This window comes from Phocoena sinus, chromosome 20, assembly GCF_008692025.1.
Source record: "Phocoena sinus isolate mPhoSin1 chromosome 20, mPhoSin1.pri, whole genome shotgun sequence".
Lineage (NCBI taxonomy): Eukaryota > Metazoa > Chordata > Mammalia > Artiodactyla > Phocoenidae > Phocoena > Phocoena sinus.
This window is the reverse complement of record NC_045782.1, coordinates 42,983,481-43,001,421: the sequence shown is the minus strand read 5'-3', so window position 1 is coordinate 43,001,421 and position 17,941 is coordinate 42,983,481. Positions and strand designations below refer to the sequence as shown.

The 17,941-nt window shown below is 43.8% G+C and overlaps 2 protein-coding genes across 13 annotated transcripts in view; both read right to left on the bottom strand.

The window, feature by feature from the left end:
• LOC116745913 overlaps positions 1–2,540 on the bottom strand; it is a 62,194-nt gene extending 59,654 nt beyond the window's left edge. For 7 of the 10 annotated variants that reach the window (XR_004347581.1, XM_032617055.1, XM_032617048.1 and 4 more), the window contains exon 1: positions 2,403–2,539. The gene's annotated coding sequence lies outside the window, so the exon portion shown is untranslated. Of the gene's footprint in view, positions 1–2,299 lie in introns of all 10 variants that reach the window. The other 3 variants (XM_032617056.1, XM_032617051.1, XM_032617049.1) reach the window with 3 other exon arrangements.
• A 3,654-nt stretch (positions 2,541–6,194) lies between these two features.
• The window catches only part of ITGB3 (integrin subunit beta 3), a 56,000-nt gene continuing 44,253 nt past the window's right edge, over positions 6,195–17,941 (bottom strand). Inside the window, exons 14-17 of one of the 3 annotated variants that reach the window (XR_004347616.1) lie at positions 14,450–14,616; positions 12,854–12,964; positions 10,734–11,402; positions 6,195–9,182 (exon numbers count right to left, since the gene is read on the bottom strand). Coding sequence is in view for 2 of the 3 variants with exons in the window: in XM_032617235.1 (XP_032473126.1) it covers positions 12,899–12,964; positions 14,450–14,616 (233 nt within the window). In the remaining variant the exon portion in view is untranslated. Of the gene's footprint in view, positions 9,183–9,790; positions 11,403–12,853; positions 12,965–14,449; positions 14,617–17,941 lie in introns of those variants that run through there. The other 2 variants (XM_032617235.1, XM_032617234.1) reach the window with 2 other exon arrangements.

Genomic DNA, 17,941 nt, shown 5'->3' with positions numbered 1-17,941 from the left:
TAAGTGATCATGAATTTAAAGTGAACAGTAATCATGGTTGTGTGTTTTCCTCCAACCATGTTCATTGCAAAAATGCTGAAACTCAGTAGGCGGAGATCTAGATTAAATCTAGGGTTATGATTTAGCCAAGAAAGTAAAATGAACTGAAAAGGTGGTAAGGGAACTGGGGGCAAATGCAAGGGAGTGGTTTTAATTACTGAACATGAAACAAACTGAGTAGGTGGGTGGGAAGTAAGGACAACAGAGAATGGGTGACATTTAAAAAAATTTTTTTTAACTAAAGGTAGGAATGTGATGGCTGGAGAATGCGGCATATTGAGATAACAGAGTTGCAGTTATTGGTAATATAGGACAGAAGCTATGAAGGGAGCAAGTGACTGAGGAAAGGTGAAATTATTGTAGGAGAGGAGGGCAAGAACTGAGAGACCAGATATTCAAAGGATCGTCTATGTGAGTACTAAAATCACAAGAATTATGACAGAAGTATTGCTAGAGTGGTAGAGAGCCTGGAGCTGAAATTTGCAACAAGGAGTAGTAGTGCATGGTATAATCTGATGTGAGGTACAAAACTGAAAGTTTTGAGAATGGGAGGAAGAAAAGTCTAGAAACAGCTATGAGAAGCACGAAGGGCATCTACTCTGGCAAAGGTCCCAGTGGTACTAGGAGAGTAAGAGACAAAAGAGCCACCAGCAGCCATATCCTGTATTCTGCCCACCACACTCCCCACCACACACCATCCTTTCTCATTTTCCTTTGCTTCTTGGTTGTCATCATCTGACTCATCAAAAACTACCAAAAAGAAGTGAGAAAATTCAAAACTCTCTGATACATCAAAGGTATTTTTTTAATATCATGATTGATTCATTCCCTATGTAGATCAAGCTGTTGTATTGTTACTAAATGCTTTTCCAGTCCTTGGCAAAGTATAGAATTTTCAAAATTTTGTAACTTAAAAGATATATGTTAGGGACTTCCCTGGTGGTCCAGTGGCAAAGAATCCGCCTTACAATGCAGGGGACGGGGGTTCGATTCCTGGTCAGGGAACTAAGATCCCACATGCCACGGTGGGATCTAAGCCCGCGTGTCACAACTACTGAGTTCACGTACCTCAGTTAGAGAGCCCGCATGCCGCAAACTACAGAGCCTACGCGACCTGGAGCCCACGCGCCACAACTAGAGAGAGAAAACCCACAGACCACAAATAGAGAGAAGCCCGCGTGCGGCAACTAGAAAGAAGCTCACGCGTTACGACGAAGAGCCCGCATACCCCAACGAAGATCCCAAGTGCTGCAACTAATACCCGACGCAACCAAACGTAAATAAATTAATTAATAATAATAAATCTTAAAAAATATATATATGTTAAGGGCTGGGGTGGGGGGTACTCCTTGTTTGATGTTACATGACATCACAGAATCCATAACAGAGCTAGAATGATCTTAGAAATCTTTCCAGTCTAATCCCTTAATTATTAATTACACATGAGGAAACGGATGCACAAAGAGACTGTGATTTGCCCACACAAAGTACACAAGAAAATACACAGTAGCAAAATTCAGGTCTCTGACTCCTGAATTCAGGGATAGTTCAGTAAAACTCCGTTGCTTCCTAGTAAACCGAGAGGCAGAGCTGAGGCAGAAAACAAAGAGCTTCTGACTCCAAAAGCCCAAAATAAGACTTAATTTTGTTTAGGGCCTTAAGGTTTACATTGTGCTTCCACAGTTGTACCTTCTCCCTTGATGAATTATCATCACCTCCACAGAATAACTGACTGCTTCCCAGAGTGACATCCCCTCACAAAGTACCTTCCACACCGCTTCCCTCACGAGCTGCCTCACTCACTCACTCTCCTCCACTTTTGTTGACGGCACACGTCCATTAAATGCAACTGTATAACCACGTCACTGCATCTACTGATCACCCCCAATCGCCACCTTTGTTTAACAAATATTAAGTGAACATCCCCTTCATGCAAAACCCCGCGCGGTGGAGGATTCCAAGGGGCCCTGCTCTTGTGAACCTTATGACTTTTTTGGGAAGAAAAGCAAGTAGACAAGTAGACAAGAAAACCACCTGCGAAGGTGGCAACAAGTGCTCTAACGGAGGTCTAATTGTATGCGAAGGAGCAGGGAGGCCTCCCCGCCACAGTGACCGCCACCCTCCGAGAACCACCACCATTTCTGAGGGACTGCCAGCTCCGGCCCAGTCATCCCTCACTCTGCCCCTTGACTGTCCGCCTCGTCACCTCACTGCCCTTTCTGGAACCTTCACTCATCTCCGGAACTGTTCCACTTTGTACCTCACACCGCGTGGCCGTCTTCTCTCCCTCAGCCTCAGAGGCTGTTCCTCCCCATCGCCTTAGCGGGTCTCCCCTCCCCATCTCTGTCCCCTGAAGGTCCCACCGTCGGCCCCCTACGACTCCCCAATCTGTTCCTCGCTCCCTCAGGTGTCTGCCGGTCCTCACGCAGGTGCTTCGGCCCCTCGGCCCCTCGCTCGGCGCGACGCTCTCGCCCCACCTCCTTCCCGGGCTCCGGCGCAACGAGGCCCCGCCCCCGGGTCACCTGACCGCCCTGATGCTCCGCCCACTGAGCACCCGGCGCTGGGTGATCGCGGGACCCAGGCTTCCTCGGATGCCGCCGCCACGGCCGCCTTGCAGGGACTCCGGGGCTCCGGGCAGCGGCTGAGGTCGCCGTCGCCGCCGCCTCCGCCCGGACTAGAGAGCGCTGCGGCCGCATCCGTCTGCCTCACCTCATAAGGGCCTGTGACCTCACCCGGCCGGGGGTCGGCGGCCTGGACACGAGTGGCGGGGCTCATCTCCGAGCTTTCCCTCCTGCACCCTGGACCTCGATTTCTCCCTCCATCCTACACGCTCTCTGCTCTTCTGGTAGCTGTGCTCATTTTCTGGTCCGCTGTCCTCCCCCATCTGATCCCATTTCAATGTTATCTTCTATCCATCCTTTGAATACCTCCCGCCCTCCCTTTCTTCTAAAGCATTCCATCCTCCTTCGCTTCTATTACTTAGTAATGGACAGTGGCTCCAAGCCGTTTGTCCCACAACCTTACTGAGATTTGTTCTAGGCTCCCCCTTCCGAGGACTAACTCTACTTTTGGAACAGATACTTTGTTTTTTTGCTGAAAATCAACTTTTCTTTTCATGCAGATGAACTGATATTGGTGAAAGAAAATACACAAAGCAATTGTTCATGGCTTTCCGCAGGAGTCCCTAAAACGTCGTATAAATCCAATTCGATGAAATTAATCGTCTTTAAGGTTTGTTAAAGTTGTAAATGCTCTGTCAAGCAGAGTGTTTCGAAAATAGACCACGATTTAAAGTATCTTTTCTTTACAAACATATAGGTAAAATTGTTCACATTGATCTATCCAACGTGAGCTCTCCATTATTTACATGTGGCGAACAGCATGTACTTTAGAGACAGATGTATCCAAATTCAAATCCTGTTTATTCATTGCACCTGGTGGGGCAAATTACCCATGCTATCTAAGCCTCAATTTTCCCTGGATTGTGATAATTCAAAACTGTATGTGTAGTGCCTAATATGTTACCATAGTTAATTCCTTCAGGGATACTGCTATGATCATTTGTACCTTAAACCCTGCTCTGTAGGCATTCTTTAGTACGTTCAAAATGTATACAGTTTATCTCCCTAAATAGTCCATATGTAATCTGAGTGCTGAGACCATGTCTTTTATTTCTGTAAATACCCCACTCTCCATTCCCTACTTCCCCACCCCCCCACCTTGTTTACAGTCACCTCTATTAATGACTCATCCCATTTTCCACCAATTCATACAGCATCAGTTCCAAATGTGTAAGGACTCTAATGGCTGCAGTCTGCATGCTGATCAACAGACTATGAATGCTTTAAAAATCTTGAACGCTTGTAGTTTTTTTAGCACTACATCTATTCATGAGCTAGTTAGGTACTGTATTAGTTTCATAGACCCCCCCCACAAGAGCACCAACTATATATTAGTTAGGATTAGATTCTTTTGCCAGTAACAGAAAATTCCTAAATAATAGTTGACTAAGCAAGACACAATTTTGTTTCTCTCTCACATTCAAGAGGTTCAGAGATAGTCACTCCAGGGCTAATGTGTACCATAGTTGCAGGTACATAGGCTTCTTCTATTGTACTGTTCCACTGGCTTCTGTTCCAGGGGTGATTTAATGGAGCTACCTCAGGGTATCTTTCAATCAAACTAAAAACTCTAAAAATTTTAAGGTTATGCTTCTCAGATCTTCTCATTTAAACAATAGGGCTTCTAAAAAGCTTAAGGCTTTTTTCCTTCGGCAGAAGCTCAAGGTAGAGAAAAATTTATCTCAAAGATACTTATGGATATGGCTTTTATCTCATGGACTGAACCCCAGTAAGATTCACAGGAAATTCACAATTTTTGAAGAGAATTGTACTGTCAGAAACACTGCCAGCTTGGCCTCAAAGAGACAGAGAGAGTACAGAAAGAAAAGAGGCCTTTGGACCCTCATGTTCTATGAGCAGGGAGCAGGCTGAGAAAACTATTTAGGTGCAAACCATGGGCTACCTTTCATGAAAAACGGATGACTTAAAGGGTGTAACAAAGAGCCTACAGGGTAGAACCTAGAGCCAAGGAGAATTATTCTGAGGCCTTGAAGGTGGAACTGCAAACCTGTACCTGAGTGAATTTGAGAATTGCAATGGACCAGGAACTTCTGCGCACCTCCTGTTTTCTGTCTGTTAGAACAGGAGTGTCTGTAGTAGTTATCCAATCTATCCCACCATTTTACATTGGTTGTTGTAGGAAGGAAGCATATAGCTTCTTTAGTTCACAGGACTTCAGATTGAGAGGTACTCAAGTAGCTGTATATAAGGAATTCACCCAAGAATCCTATCTACCCCTGGATGTATTTAGAGGATAAGGCTCTGGACTTTGAGCAGATGCTTGCTAGTCTGCGACCTTGGGAGCTTCCTGGGGTGAAATCTGAAACCAGCCCCCCACATGAAGGGCAGGGAGAGACCAAAGAAAGAGGCAGACCACTCCACATTGGTAGGTGGCAGGTTTAATAAGCAAGGGAACTTACATACGAGGCTTGTCTTGGGAGGCTGCAAGACAGGTAGATTTCTGCACCCACCCACCGGAACCCTGAAAGTTTATATAGAGGCTCTGGGAAGCAGGGAGGGGCAGTATAGCAGTAGAGGATTAAGAAATACAAACTATTATGTATAAAGTAAGCTAAAAGTACAGCACAGGGAATATAGCCAATATTTTAAAATAACTATAAATGGAGTATAACCTTTAAAAATTGTGAATCACTCTATTGTAACTTATATAATATTGTACATCAACTATATTTCAACAAAAAAATTTTTTTTAATTTTAAGTTTATATAGAGGCTTTAACAAGGTTCAGTCATATATAACATCCGGACAGTCTCAACAACACCTTACTGTCTCAAGGCTACGTCCTTGAAAAAGTTCCCACTGTGGAAACAGTAGGCAAAATGTACATTCCAAGGACAGGCGAGGAAGTGAGGAAGCTCCAGTTGGCCAGGTTCAGCTTGTGGGCCATCCAGCAGTCTCATCTTCTTGATTACCTCCTCCAACAATGCTGTAATAGGGTAAGACTTGGGGGGCTTGGGAGGGGTGAGTTTATTTTGCATGTGGGAGGACTATAAATTTGTGACCATGGGACTTCCCTGGTGGACGAGTGCCTAAGACTCCGCACTCCCAATCCAGGGGGCCCAGGTTTGATCCCTGGTCGGGGAACTAGATCCCACATGCATGCCACAACTAAGAGACCACATGCCACAACTAAGAAGTCCACATGAACAACTAAGAAGTCTGCATGCTGCTGCAGCAAAGAGCCCGAATGCTGCAGCTAAGACCCAGCACAGCCAAAATAAATAAATAATGTTTTTAAAAAATAATAATTTGTGACCAAAGGGTGGACTGTGATGATTTTTAAAATATGTCCACAAATACTTTGATGCTTGTATTAGTTTTCCATCGCTACTGTCACAAATTACCACAAACATCATGGTTCGTGGTAAAAAAACAGCAATTTTGTACCTTACATTTATGGAGGTCAGAAGTCCTAAATGGGGCTTCCCTGGTGGCGCAGTGGTTGAGAGTCCACCTGCTGATGCAGGGGACACGGGTTCGTGCCCCAGTCCGGGAGGATCCCACATGCCGCAGAGCGGCTGGGCCCGTGAGCCATGGCCACTGAGCCTGTGCGTCCGGAGCCTGTGCTCCACTACGGGAGAGGCCACAACAGTGAGAGGCCCGCGTACCGCAAAAAAAGAAGTCCTAAATGGGTCTTACACGGCTAAAATCAAAGGCTGCATTCTTTCTGGAGGCTCTAGAGGAAAATCCATTCTTACCTTTGCCAGCATCCAAGGGCTGTGTTCATTCCTTGACACATGGCCATATCACTCTGACCTGCTTCCATCATTACATTTACTACTCTCACTCTGATCCTCTTGCCTTCCTCTTATAAGGACTCTTGTGATTAAATTAATCCTACCCAGATAATCCATGATAATTTCCCTATCTCAAGATACTTAATTACATCAACAAAGTTCTTTATTCCATGTAAGGTAGCATATTCACTGGTTCTGGGGATTAAGATATGGATATTTTTGGCTGGGGGTGGGAGTGGTCACAGGCAATGATTTTGTCTACCACAAAGTTCTTTTCAAGAAGTGGCATCTAGTTCCCTCCCCTTGAATGTGGGCTAGATTTAGTGAGCTATCTATAACAAAGAGTATGGCAGAAGTGATGATGTGACACTTAAAAAAACTAAGTAATAAATGATATGGCAGCTTTCTCCTTGCTCTCTCTTGGATTACTCACTTGTGGAAAAGCCAGATGACATGCCACGTGAACACTCAAGCAGTCCTATGGAAATGTCCTATTGTCGATAGCCAGCATGGAACTGATGCCTCCTGCCAACAGCCATGTGAATAAACCATCCTGGGAGAGGATCCTCCAGCCCCTTTGAACCTTCCGTTGACTGCAGCTCTGGCCAACAGCTTGACTACAACCTCTCGAGAGACTCTGAGACAGAACCACCCAGCTAAGCCATTCTTGAATTCCTGAACACAGAAACTGCAAGATAGTGTTTGTTGTTTTAAGCTGCTAAATTTGTTATACAGTAGTAATCCCCTAGGGTCACATCTTGATCCATGATGTCTGCTTACAGTCTAGCCATCATCTCTACATTCCAGCCTGCAGGAAGAAGGAAGGGGAGAAGAAAGTCATGCTCCCTCCCTTAAGTGGCACTTTCTGGAAGTTGTGTGCACCTCTTTCATTAACATCTGTCAACAGACGGCCATCACACACCTAGCTTCAAGAGAGGCTAGGAAACAGTATTTATTCTGAGCAGCCATGTGTCCAGCTAAAACTTAGGAGTTCTAGTACTATGTGAGAAGGTGAAAACAGATACTGGAGCACAATTAGCAGTCTCTGTCACAGTGGGTGATTATAAGGGTACGGAAAAGTCAAGTCTGGCATAGACCCATCAACATTTTTCCTTTTTCTTAACAAAATATTTCCATCGGCCATCACATGATATTTATACAGGCATCACTCTGACCTCTCCAAAGAATCATGCCTATTGTGCTTGAGTCACAAAAAAACTGATATATTAGGTAAAACACAATGAATTGTGAAACTTTTTCCTTTCAAAGATATTTTCAGGGACACTGTTAAAGAATAATTTACAATGGGGGTTTTGCCTAAAGTCTCTTAAATTTCCTAAATTTTGCTTTCTAGATACTTATATTCCGTGTGCATTCTTTGGTGTACTGTCAGAAAATACACAGCTAATGAAAAATATTTCCTCTATGCAAGAGGCTGGAGAGACATCACTATGACATTAGCAGCTGCAAGGAACACAGTCATGTTCCTGGTCTATAATTTTCCTTTCACACACAATCCATTCTTGGATACCCACAGTAAGAAGATTTTAAAAATTTTATTTAACAGTATGGTTAACCCCGATCAAAAGATTTAAAACTGCCTCCTTGTGTGCTTTAATCAAACTAAAACAAATTAGGAAAATGTATTTCCAGAATATATTATATTACAAAACCAAGTAGAAATTATTTTTCAGCAAGTATTAAATAGCTTATCTGCAAAGCATATATTATTGTTTCCTTACATCATTGTGAAAAATGATGGCGTTGTAATTCCAAGGGAATCTGCTTATAATTGGTCCCAGTGGTCATTAGATGTCTATTATAATAGAATTCAAACTACAGAGGTCAAGAGTTAAAGGATTACACATATACTTGACATATTGCTTTCCATTTCATTTTCACATAAAGTCCTCCATTTTCATCCATTTAGTCATCAGTTACCATGACGTAAATAAAACAATGAATCTTACAAAATTTCACCATATAAGGACTCAGTCTAGGTTCACATAATCTTTTTATGATGACATGTACTGTACTGTGTTTTTAAAAATGTACATTACGTAAGGAATGTAAGACTCAAAGGCAAAGATAATAAATGTTCTATAAAGTACTTCAATGCCACACTGTCCGTGCTTAATAAATTTTAAATAGCAAAAAGTGAAGTTACAAATTCTAAAGTCTTATTCTGGCATCCTATTGGATGATACTGTTAATAATTAAGATTTTGATCCTATCTCCTGTGAATTAATGCAGTAAGAGTATTTTCTTGCTTCAGCTTGGTACACACAAAAGGTTCTTCTATGCCAGCCAAGTATCCTGTTAGCGGTTTTTTTCCCGTGATTCTGATCTATTACTTCTTTTAGTTTTTCATGGGAATTTGTGGCTGTGAGTGAACCCAATAAGCCTGTGATTACTTAACTTGGAAAATGGATTGAAAGTAGACTTTCATTTTGTGTGGGTAGATATTTGGTTTTCTTAATCTATCAGCCAAGGTATGTTCTTAATCTTTTAGTAACTGAGCTGACTTATTGTAAACTTCTTTCTAAGCCAGAAAGGATAGGTATGTGATTCCTTAAATCAGTGGTTCTCAAACTTGAGCATGCAAAAAAATCACCAGGGGGACTTAGATCATCTGGTCCTAGGGCCGACACTTTGAAACCCACTGCCTTAAATAAAAGTTGGAGTTTGGAAGAAGTTGATTCCAAGCTTCATGGATGACTTTGAGGGGTTCAAGACTTCAGTGGAGGAAGTCATTACAGGCGTGCTGGAAATAGTGAGAGAACTAGAATTAGAAATGGAGCCTGAAGATGGGACTGAATTGCTGCAATCTCATGATAAAACTTGAACAATGAGGAGTTGCTCCTTATAGATGAGCAAAGAAAGTGGTTTCTTGCGATGGAATCTACTCTGGGTGAAGATGCTGTGAAAATTGTTGAAATGACAACAAAGTGTTTAGAATATTACACAAACTAAGCTGATGAGAAAGAAGCGGCAAGGTTTGAGAGGACTGACTCATTTTGAAAGTTCTACTGTGGGTAAAATGCTATCAAACAGTATTGCATACTACAGAAACATCATTTGTAAAAGGAAGAGTCAATCAATGTGGTGAACTTCATTGTTGTCTTATTTTAAGAACTTGTCACACCCTCCCCAGTCTTCAGCAGCCACCACCCTGAACAATCAGCAGCCATCAGTATTGAGACAAGACCCTCCACCCGCAGAAAGATTAGGACTCGCTGAAGGCTCAGATGATGGTTAGCAGTTTTTAGCAATAAAGCATTTTTTAATTAAAAAATAAAAAAATAAAAGTTGGGCATTTAAATGGTCTTGTAAGTAATTTGCCATTAAGCCTTTATTTTACTAATTTATGCTTCCTGCAGACAAAACCTAGACTAAATTGACAGTTCTGTTGAGATTATACAAGTTCCTAAAAAATCTCCAATTAAAAAAACAAAACTCTGACTCTCATAACAGTAAAAATGTACTCATTTTGTTACTAAAGTCTAAAGAAAAGCTCTAGGTTCCAAAACTAACTTCAGTTCCCGGAATCGTCATCATTCTGTTACATTTGGAAGCACACTTGTTCTAAAATAATCATTTGTGAGGCAATGACACTCTTATTCACCCAAAGGAAACAGAAACAACAACACAGGAAGCACTGGGCAGCCTTAAGCCAATTCTTTTTGGAAAGCACATTTAATTCACCGTTGCACAACTCAAACAGAGGAGGTGGTTAGAAAGTCAGGAAGTCAGGTAGGTAATTTCAACCAGGAATATTTAACAAAGAGAAATATCTTGAAATCATGGATGGTCTAGGAATATCTGAGAGGTAAAGAACCGACTTCTTATGTGACAACTTGTCAGGAATGTTCAAAATTTCCCATTATTGTCCACAGACCCTGAGATTGAACATAAAATATCTCCAAAAGAGCTAGGCACAAATAACTTCTTCGGGCTGTTTTGTCTGAGGCTAAAACACTATTTTGATGTTCACCCTACACAATGCCAAAACTGACTGCTCTTTGCTATCTCGGGAGCACAGCTCAGCTTCTCCCCACATACAAACAGTACTGATCTTCAAAGACTGTGAGCCTCATTCCAGAAACTCAGACAAGATTCTTACTGTTTTTTTCATCCTTTGAATACATGTTCCTCCTCCTTTGATACAGTTTCTTCATATAAACCATTTTATCTAAAGAAAGTGACCAACTGTTACTCCAGTGGAGTCTCTTCTCAGTAGCCAAAGGTTATAGTTAGATTCTAAACTTCTTGGATTCATGATCACCCCTCCCCGTTTATCCCTCTACAACATTACCATCCTCAACAGGAAGGTGTAATCCACGAGTGAGGCAGGGCTCGGTGATCTGTCCTGTTCCTAATCCCAAGGCTTATTCTCAGTGTTAACACATGGATACAGAAGACACATTGCAGCTACTTCTTATGGAGTCCTCTTCCCCAATTCGTGGATGAAACCATGTGCAAAGTGAACAAAGAAATAATAACTAAGTGGAGCTTAAGTGCTACACCAGGAGATGTAACTACCAACAACAGTTGGAAAAGGGGTTCTGTGAGACGACAGAATGAAGCTTTTTCATTGAGAAAGGTGATATGGGATGACATCTGCTCTTGCCAGAGCCAGGTCTCCCAACTGAAAAAACAAACAGCATCAACATCCCACAGAATCCTGACTGCATGTTTGATGCCACAGTAAGTCCCAGCATCACAGACTGTTGATACGGAAAGAGACCGCCTAGACTGGCTGGTCCAAACCCATCATTTTTCAAACTAGAAAACTGAGCCCCAGGAAAAAGAAAGTAACTTGCCTTAGTTAAGGTTAAAGTTCCTTAGCTGCAACACTGAGGCCAGGACTTAGATTTTCTGACCATCAGACCACTGTTTTTAGGCCCTTCCCTTTTTCTTGGGGAGTGGTGGTGGTGGTTAACGTTGAACGAATGTAAACACCAATGGAGTTTTTCTGCTTTTGCTAGAAAAAAAGAACAGCCCATTTACCTCCTCCTGCTTGGGAAAGGTCCAGCATGTCATGTGTCCATCCCCGCAGGCTTCAGGGTTGAGAGAGCCCTTACAGACCCAGCAACTGGGCAGCAACTTGCTATGAATGATGCCAAGTGGGAGTGTCTGCATCCAGCCCAGGTCTGTGTGGCTTTTCACCCTTTTCTTCTTCATCATCAAATAAAATTACAAATATAATGCAAGTGTGTTTATATCTATGCTCCTTTAGATTAAACAAGCCTCATCATGGTTTCAGGTGCCCCAATGAGAAAAATAAAACAAAATTGCACTTGTGGCCTCTCAGATTAAAGACTGAGTTAAAATGAGGTTGCCCGGCCCATAGGAGAATGGGCCACACACGCTGATACGACTGGCCCATCATTCCACCCTGGCACTTATGCCCAGAAGACTCAAAGACCCGTGGGAATGACTCCTTCACAAGACACCCAAGAGGTAGATAAATGCAATCAGCCCCATGGGTGGACGTAGCACACAGAAGCACAGGGTTGGGTGTGTGGAGGTGCCTTGGACACGAGACAGAAGGCCTGAAGGGTGAGGCCAGACCTCTGGCTCTAACCATAGCACTCTCCCTGGAAGGAAAAGCTTCTGGTCGTGAGAGAAATTCCCAGTATGTAGCAAATGTCTATAGTAGTGAGAGGGTGGAATAGGAGGTAAAGAGGTGTTGCTGGTCTAAGGGTGACACACTTTTTCTACACGAATCACTAGGGTAGAGCTGTCAATGAGGCAAATCTGAAGGGTTAGGATTATGAACTGGGGAACTCGGGCACCTTAACCCCAGGCCATGCATGACCCGTGGGTGACCCTGCCATTCTCACTCTCAACAGACCGAAGAATAGGTAGAAAGGACTTCCTTTAGGAGAGAACCATGTTGGACTGAGGTGATGGCAAAGACAGGCAGCTCTGATGGTTCAGCTCTCCCCGGATTTCTCCTTCTGCCTGAGGGAAGGGAGAGGAGCTAGGGGCATGGATGACACAGCAAGGCTGCAAAGCCTGGCAGTTCCTACCAGAGCTGCTGAGAGTCAGGCCCAAGAACCATAAACACAGGGTAAATCAAGGCCCCTTTCTCTGAAATGAGAGGCCTTGGCCCTGCCCTCCTCTTTAAGAGAATGGCCTGAGAAGGAAAGCTGGCTTCCCACTGAGGTAATGAAGAATACCTGCTCAGCTACTAGGTCACCCTCAGGTTAAGCAGGTAGACTCCCTGAAGGAGGCGTTCTGAGGACAAAGGTGAGGAGCTCTGCTTCTCTGGGACACATCACAAGTTTTAAGTTACACACTCTCCCACACGCAGCACACCCACATGCACACACGCACAGAGACCCACATTCTTCCCACCCACCCCACTCCAAGCCCCCAATTCCACCCCACAGGTATTGCCCCTGTAAACACGACAGCAGAGACACCCACAATCCTGGGACAGTCTGATAGTGATCTGAGGATGACTGCCTGTCATTAAGTGCCCCGATAGGTGATGTTGGTGAAGGTGGACGTGGCCTCTTTATACAGTGGGTTGTTGGCCTGCAGAGAGAACAGAAAAGTGTCTTACAGCGAATTCCTCAATTCTTCCCTACCCTCAGGGTTTACACGTCATCTGAGATGTTTACCCAAGACACTCTTCTCTGGGATACACCATCGATGGACTGCTTGATGCTCATGGTACTCACACATTTGCTCTTAAGGAGGGAATGGATAGGAAATGAGAGGAGAGATAAAGTGGAATGCTATCCTGCCACCATGCCTAAGGGGTTAAATTCAGCCCATCACTTTTGGTGATCCCAGAACACTTCAAGATAGCTTTTAGCCAATACTTCCTATTTCCTCCCTCCCTATGAACTCTCTCTATTGCCTTTCTCCCTTTTTTTCTTTGTTGTGACTGTGATTGGGAGTGTGGGCGGAGAAGAGAAATGTAGCAGGTGGTGGCTGGAACATATAGGACCACATCTGCTCAAATAATTCTTAATCTGTTTTCATCTCATCCCTCAAGCACTACCCACAAACTATCACATTATCAGGAAAAAGGCCCTCACAATCATTTGGTTTCCCAAATTATTTTCTAACAAAAAGTGACAAATCCCATTAGGTCTAGTAGTCCTTAGTGGTAGCCTCAAGAAACAGAGCACATTCTCATGTGCCTCAGAGAGTCAGGATTTCTACATCATCTGAACAGAAACATCTCAGTTTCTTGGGACCCTTGAGTACAATGGCCTGAGGTCACCATCAAATGGGAACAAACTTTCAGCCTAACCTCAGGTATTCAGGGAGTCGGTCATTTGGAAGTCCAGAAAAAAGTTAAAATGTGGAACACGAGCCAAAGGAGAATAGAGTAAACTTAAGTATACAGAAGGTTCTCCATAAATGCTTGTTTGATTGGATTCAATCAGGATAAACTTCAGGGAGCGTACTTTTAAGAGGCTGACCCAAAATAATTCCTATCATAACCTAATTCCCTCCCACAATCAGGAAAGCTGCTTAACTTCTCTATACTCAGTTTCTTGGTCTATAAAATGGGAATAATAATGTTACCTACCACATAGGGCTGTTATAGAGATGAAATAAATTAATACGTAAAAAGCATCTAGAACAGTTCCTGGTAAATCCTCAGTAAATGTTAGTTATTATTATCTGTCTCTGTTTGTGTTTAATGCTTTCATCAGTAGTGTATCATGTATTACTATATGTCCTCAGTGTAGGATTCTCAAGCTTGTCCTGTCTTCCTCACTCAGAGAATAAGTTTCCTTTTCATCACTTCGCAGTGTCCAGAGCAGAGCTGAGGCCTCCCTGGGCTCAGCTGGTACTCACTGACGCAGTAGAGAATCAGGTGGTTTCCAAGAAGCATACGGACAACAGGACAGTTAGACCATCTCTCAACTTCCAGAACAGAGGCTAACTGGGAAACTATGGTGCTGGCTGACACTGGCCACCCTAAATAAGCATCTGCGGCTTCCTCTTGAGACCCTTGAACCAGCGACTGAGGAAAATGCCCAGCTCAGCCCAGCCTCTTACTGTGTCCCATTTGGCTCTGGCTCTCTCTTCCTCAAATTTAGCAAACTCCTTCCGGTCGTGGATGGTAATGAGGAGCTTCCAGATGAGCAGAGTAGCAAGGCCGATGAGCAGAATGGCCCCCATCACTGACAGCAGGACCACCAGGATGTCAGGGCCCTTGGGACACTCTGTCAGGAGAGAGCACAGAGCAGGGTGGTTGGCAATGGAACAGGAATCATTCGAATTGGCTATAAATAAGATCTTCTTGACAAAGTAATAAAAGTATTGCGTTGGCCAAAAAGTTCGTTCGGGTTTTTCTGGCCAATGATATAAAAACCCGAACGAACTTTTTGGCCAACTCACACTAGAACGTTATCTAAAGGGAACAGGACTTATAAAATAAGCCAATTAATTTTTTAAAGGAGGGGGGTACAAGCTTTAGAGCAGCAATAATCTGTCCTGATTGTTTTAAATGAGAGGTTGTTAGTTGGTCACCCACAGGCGGAATCTAGCCTACTCTGTGTGAGTCCCCACAATTGGTTTTTGTTTTTTAAAATAAATTTATTTATTTTTGGCTGCGTGGGGTCTTTGTTGCTGTGCGCGGGCTTTCTCCAGTTGCGCAAGCGGGGGCTACTCTTCGCTGAGGCGCGCGGACTTCTCATTGCAGTGGCTTCTCTTGTTGTGGCACACGGACTCGAGAGTGCAGGCTCAGTAGTTGTGGCGCATGGACTTAGTTGCTCCGCGGCATGTGGGATCCTCCCGGACCAGGTGTTGAACCCGTGTCCCCTGCATTGGCAGGCGGATTCTCAACCACTGCACCACCAGGGAAGACCCACACAGTTGTTTATTAAAAATTTGATTTTGTGGGCAACACTGAATAATCAGGAGATTCTTCCCTTAGAATTTCAGATTCTTCTTCTTCTCTTTTTAAAAAAAAAGTCAAAAGACCTAGAACCACTGAACCTATATTTTTATAGGGTTGTAAATGGCTAGGGCTGAGGAGCTGCTGCCCCTTTTAGATGGGACACGTTTTTTAGTTTGCCAGACTCCTCACTACTCCCTCTTTTCTCCACTAAACAGAGGCAAAGTGTGACTTGTCATTGAGTCTGTGCCACTGTGGGCTTTGGAGCCAGACTGCCTGGGTGTGAATCCTGGCTTTCCAGTTACTCTGTTATGTGACCTTTGATAAATTATTTAACCTTTCTGGTGCCTGTTTCCCATTTCTCCATCTCTAACAGTAATAGCCCTGACTTCAAACCTTTATTATGAGGAATAATTAAGTTAAATATATTGAAAGAACTCAGAACAGTGCCTGGCAGAGCCAGTGCTCGATAAATATCAGCTACCATTATTACTGGTGCCCCTGTTACACGTGGCTGTTTTCCCTAATTTACTTACCCAGCTCCTGTAGGCATTTGAGTTAGCTGCCCTGGTTCAGATATCTAACATCCCTGAGGGCTGGGAACCAATGACAATTTTAGCATACTTTGAGACTAGGAGGCCTGCCAGCCAAGACAATATTTTGGGTTTGTTCCCAAAATATTTAGTCATCCAAAACCCCCCTATTGAGAACCGACTTCCTGTTCAATCCCAGTCAACAACCAACATAAACAGAGGTATATCACCCCTCTGAGGGCCAAGATGAGTATGCTCTGAACAGCTCTGCTTCCCATCAACCACAGACGTCTGATGAGTGACCTCGCTCCGGTAACTTCTCAGGTGTTATGTAATTAGGTGTTTGTATATGTGAGTATTGATGGGCCTGGAAAGGAGTCACACCTACTTTCCCCACTGTTTCGCACCTTCTTCTCTAAACATATACACTATGCTCACCACACACTACCCAACCCATCCCACCAAATTACAACCTGTCTATAATGAAAGAAATGTCTGGAGAGAGGCTGTGAGGTTCCAGTGTCCGAGGTCCTAGGAGTGAAGGGCCCCCGTTCTTCTGGGAAAAGCAGTTACGAATTCTCTGGAAGACTGAGGTAGGGCTGACCCTCAAACCTCAAAGTGGAATCTCTTCAATTTTACATGTCAGTACAGGTAGGACAGGTAGAATGCCAGATCTTAAGGGGAAAAATTAAATCTCTTAACCATCTGTCCTGAGAGGGGTGGATGGCAGGCTTCCTGGAAGCAGACACAAGATCAGGCGGTCTCTGGAGAGCCCTCCCAGCCACAGTGACGATGACCCATGGTGGGTGATGACCCAAGGTCAGGGAAGACAGGGTAGGGTTAGCAGACTTGACAGACAAAAGTACAGGAAGTCCAGTTAAATTTGAACTTCAGATAAACAACAAATAACTTTTTAAGTATGTACCACATATTGCATGGGACATATTATACTTTATCAGGCAACACTATCTGGAAGTGATGAGGGCTCAGCTCGGGGGAGCTCATAACCTGAGGGCTGAACACCACTTGGCCAACGCCAAACTCTGGTGGTGCCCTCTTCACTGCCCTGCAGTGGCTCAGCCCTTCAAAAAGGACATATGCAAGGACATGAGTTAGGGAAGAGAATGAGAATAATCTCCTCCTACACTCAGGGCCTCAGACGCTACCTTCTACTAAAAGCCAGAGACCCTGAAAATGATTGGAGGTTGGGGTGAGAGGAGAGGCAGAACTTGGAATTCCAGGACTACAAGGTAGGAAACGTAGGTCTAGGGTCCCATCTCCTAATGTGGAGGAAGGGGTCTACTGGCAGTAAGCCTAAAAGTTTACCCTCCACTCTGTTAACTAGTTATGTGTTACCATCCCAGTTATCATCTTCATTCCCCACAACTCCAGGAAGTAGATTCCAGTCTCAGAATACCAGGTCAAATGATTTGGTAAGTGATACAGCAAGAGCACCAGCCGGATTGTTATAACAAAGAGATGAAGTAATGTTAAACCCCAAAGCAGGAACACACTGCCCTTCTGTAATGAGAAGGGACAATGGTACAGATCGGGAGGGTGTGGGAAAATCCATTTAATGTGTTAGCACAGGTGGATGGGAAAGTGTGAGGAAGTCATGGCCAAACTAACCTACATCTGCTCCTCCAGAGAGATATACCCAGACTCCTCCCTCTCCACTTCCCCAGGCCAGCCTTCCCTGAGTCACAAAATAAAACTAAGGTGATGCCCTTTCCTTACCTTCCTTCTCCCTTATAAAGGATGAGAGTTCTGGAAAGGCTGATGAACAATATCACAAATGGGGACCCCATGCTTTCCTCTACCCACGGGGACAGCAACACCCTGGGTGACATAGATGTAGCCCTCTTCCCAGCTTCAACCCCTCCCTTCTTTAAGCAGCTAAAATTCTGCCAACAGATATTAAGTCTGTCTGTCTCCTAGGAATAATCAGTCCTATTAATTCATTCAAAAACTGTGTATCTTCTCTGAAGATACTTCTTTTTAAGTATCTTCTCTGTAAATGACTGAGCCAAGTATGGGGATATAACAGTAGATAAGACAGACACCATTCCTGTGTTCATGGAACTTATGGTCAGCTGAGGGAGACAGCCACTATGGAGA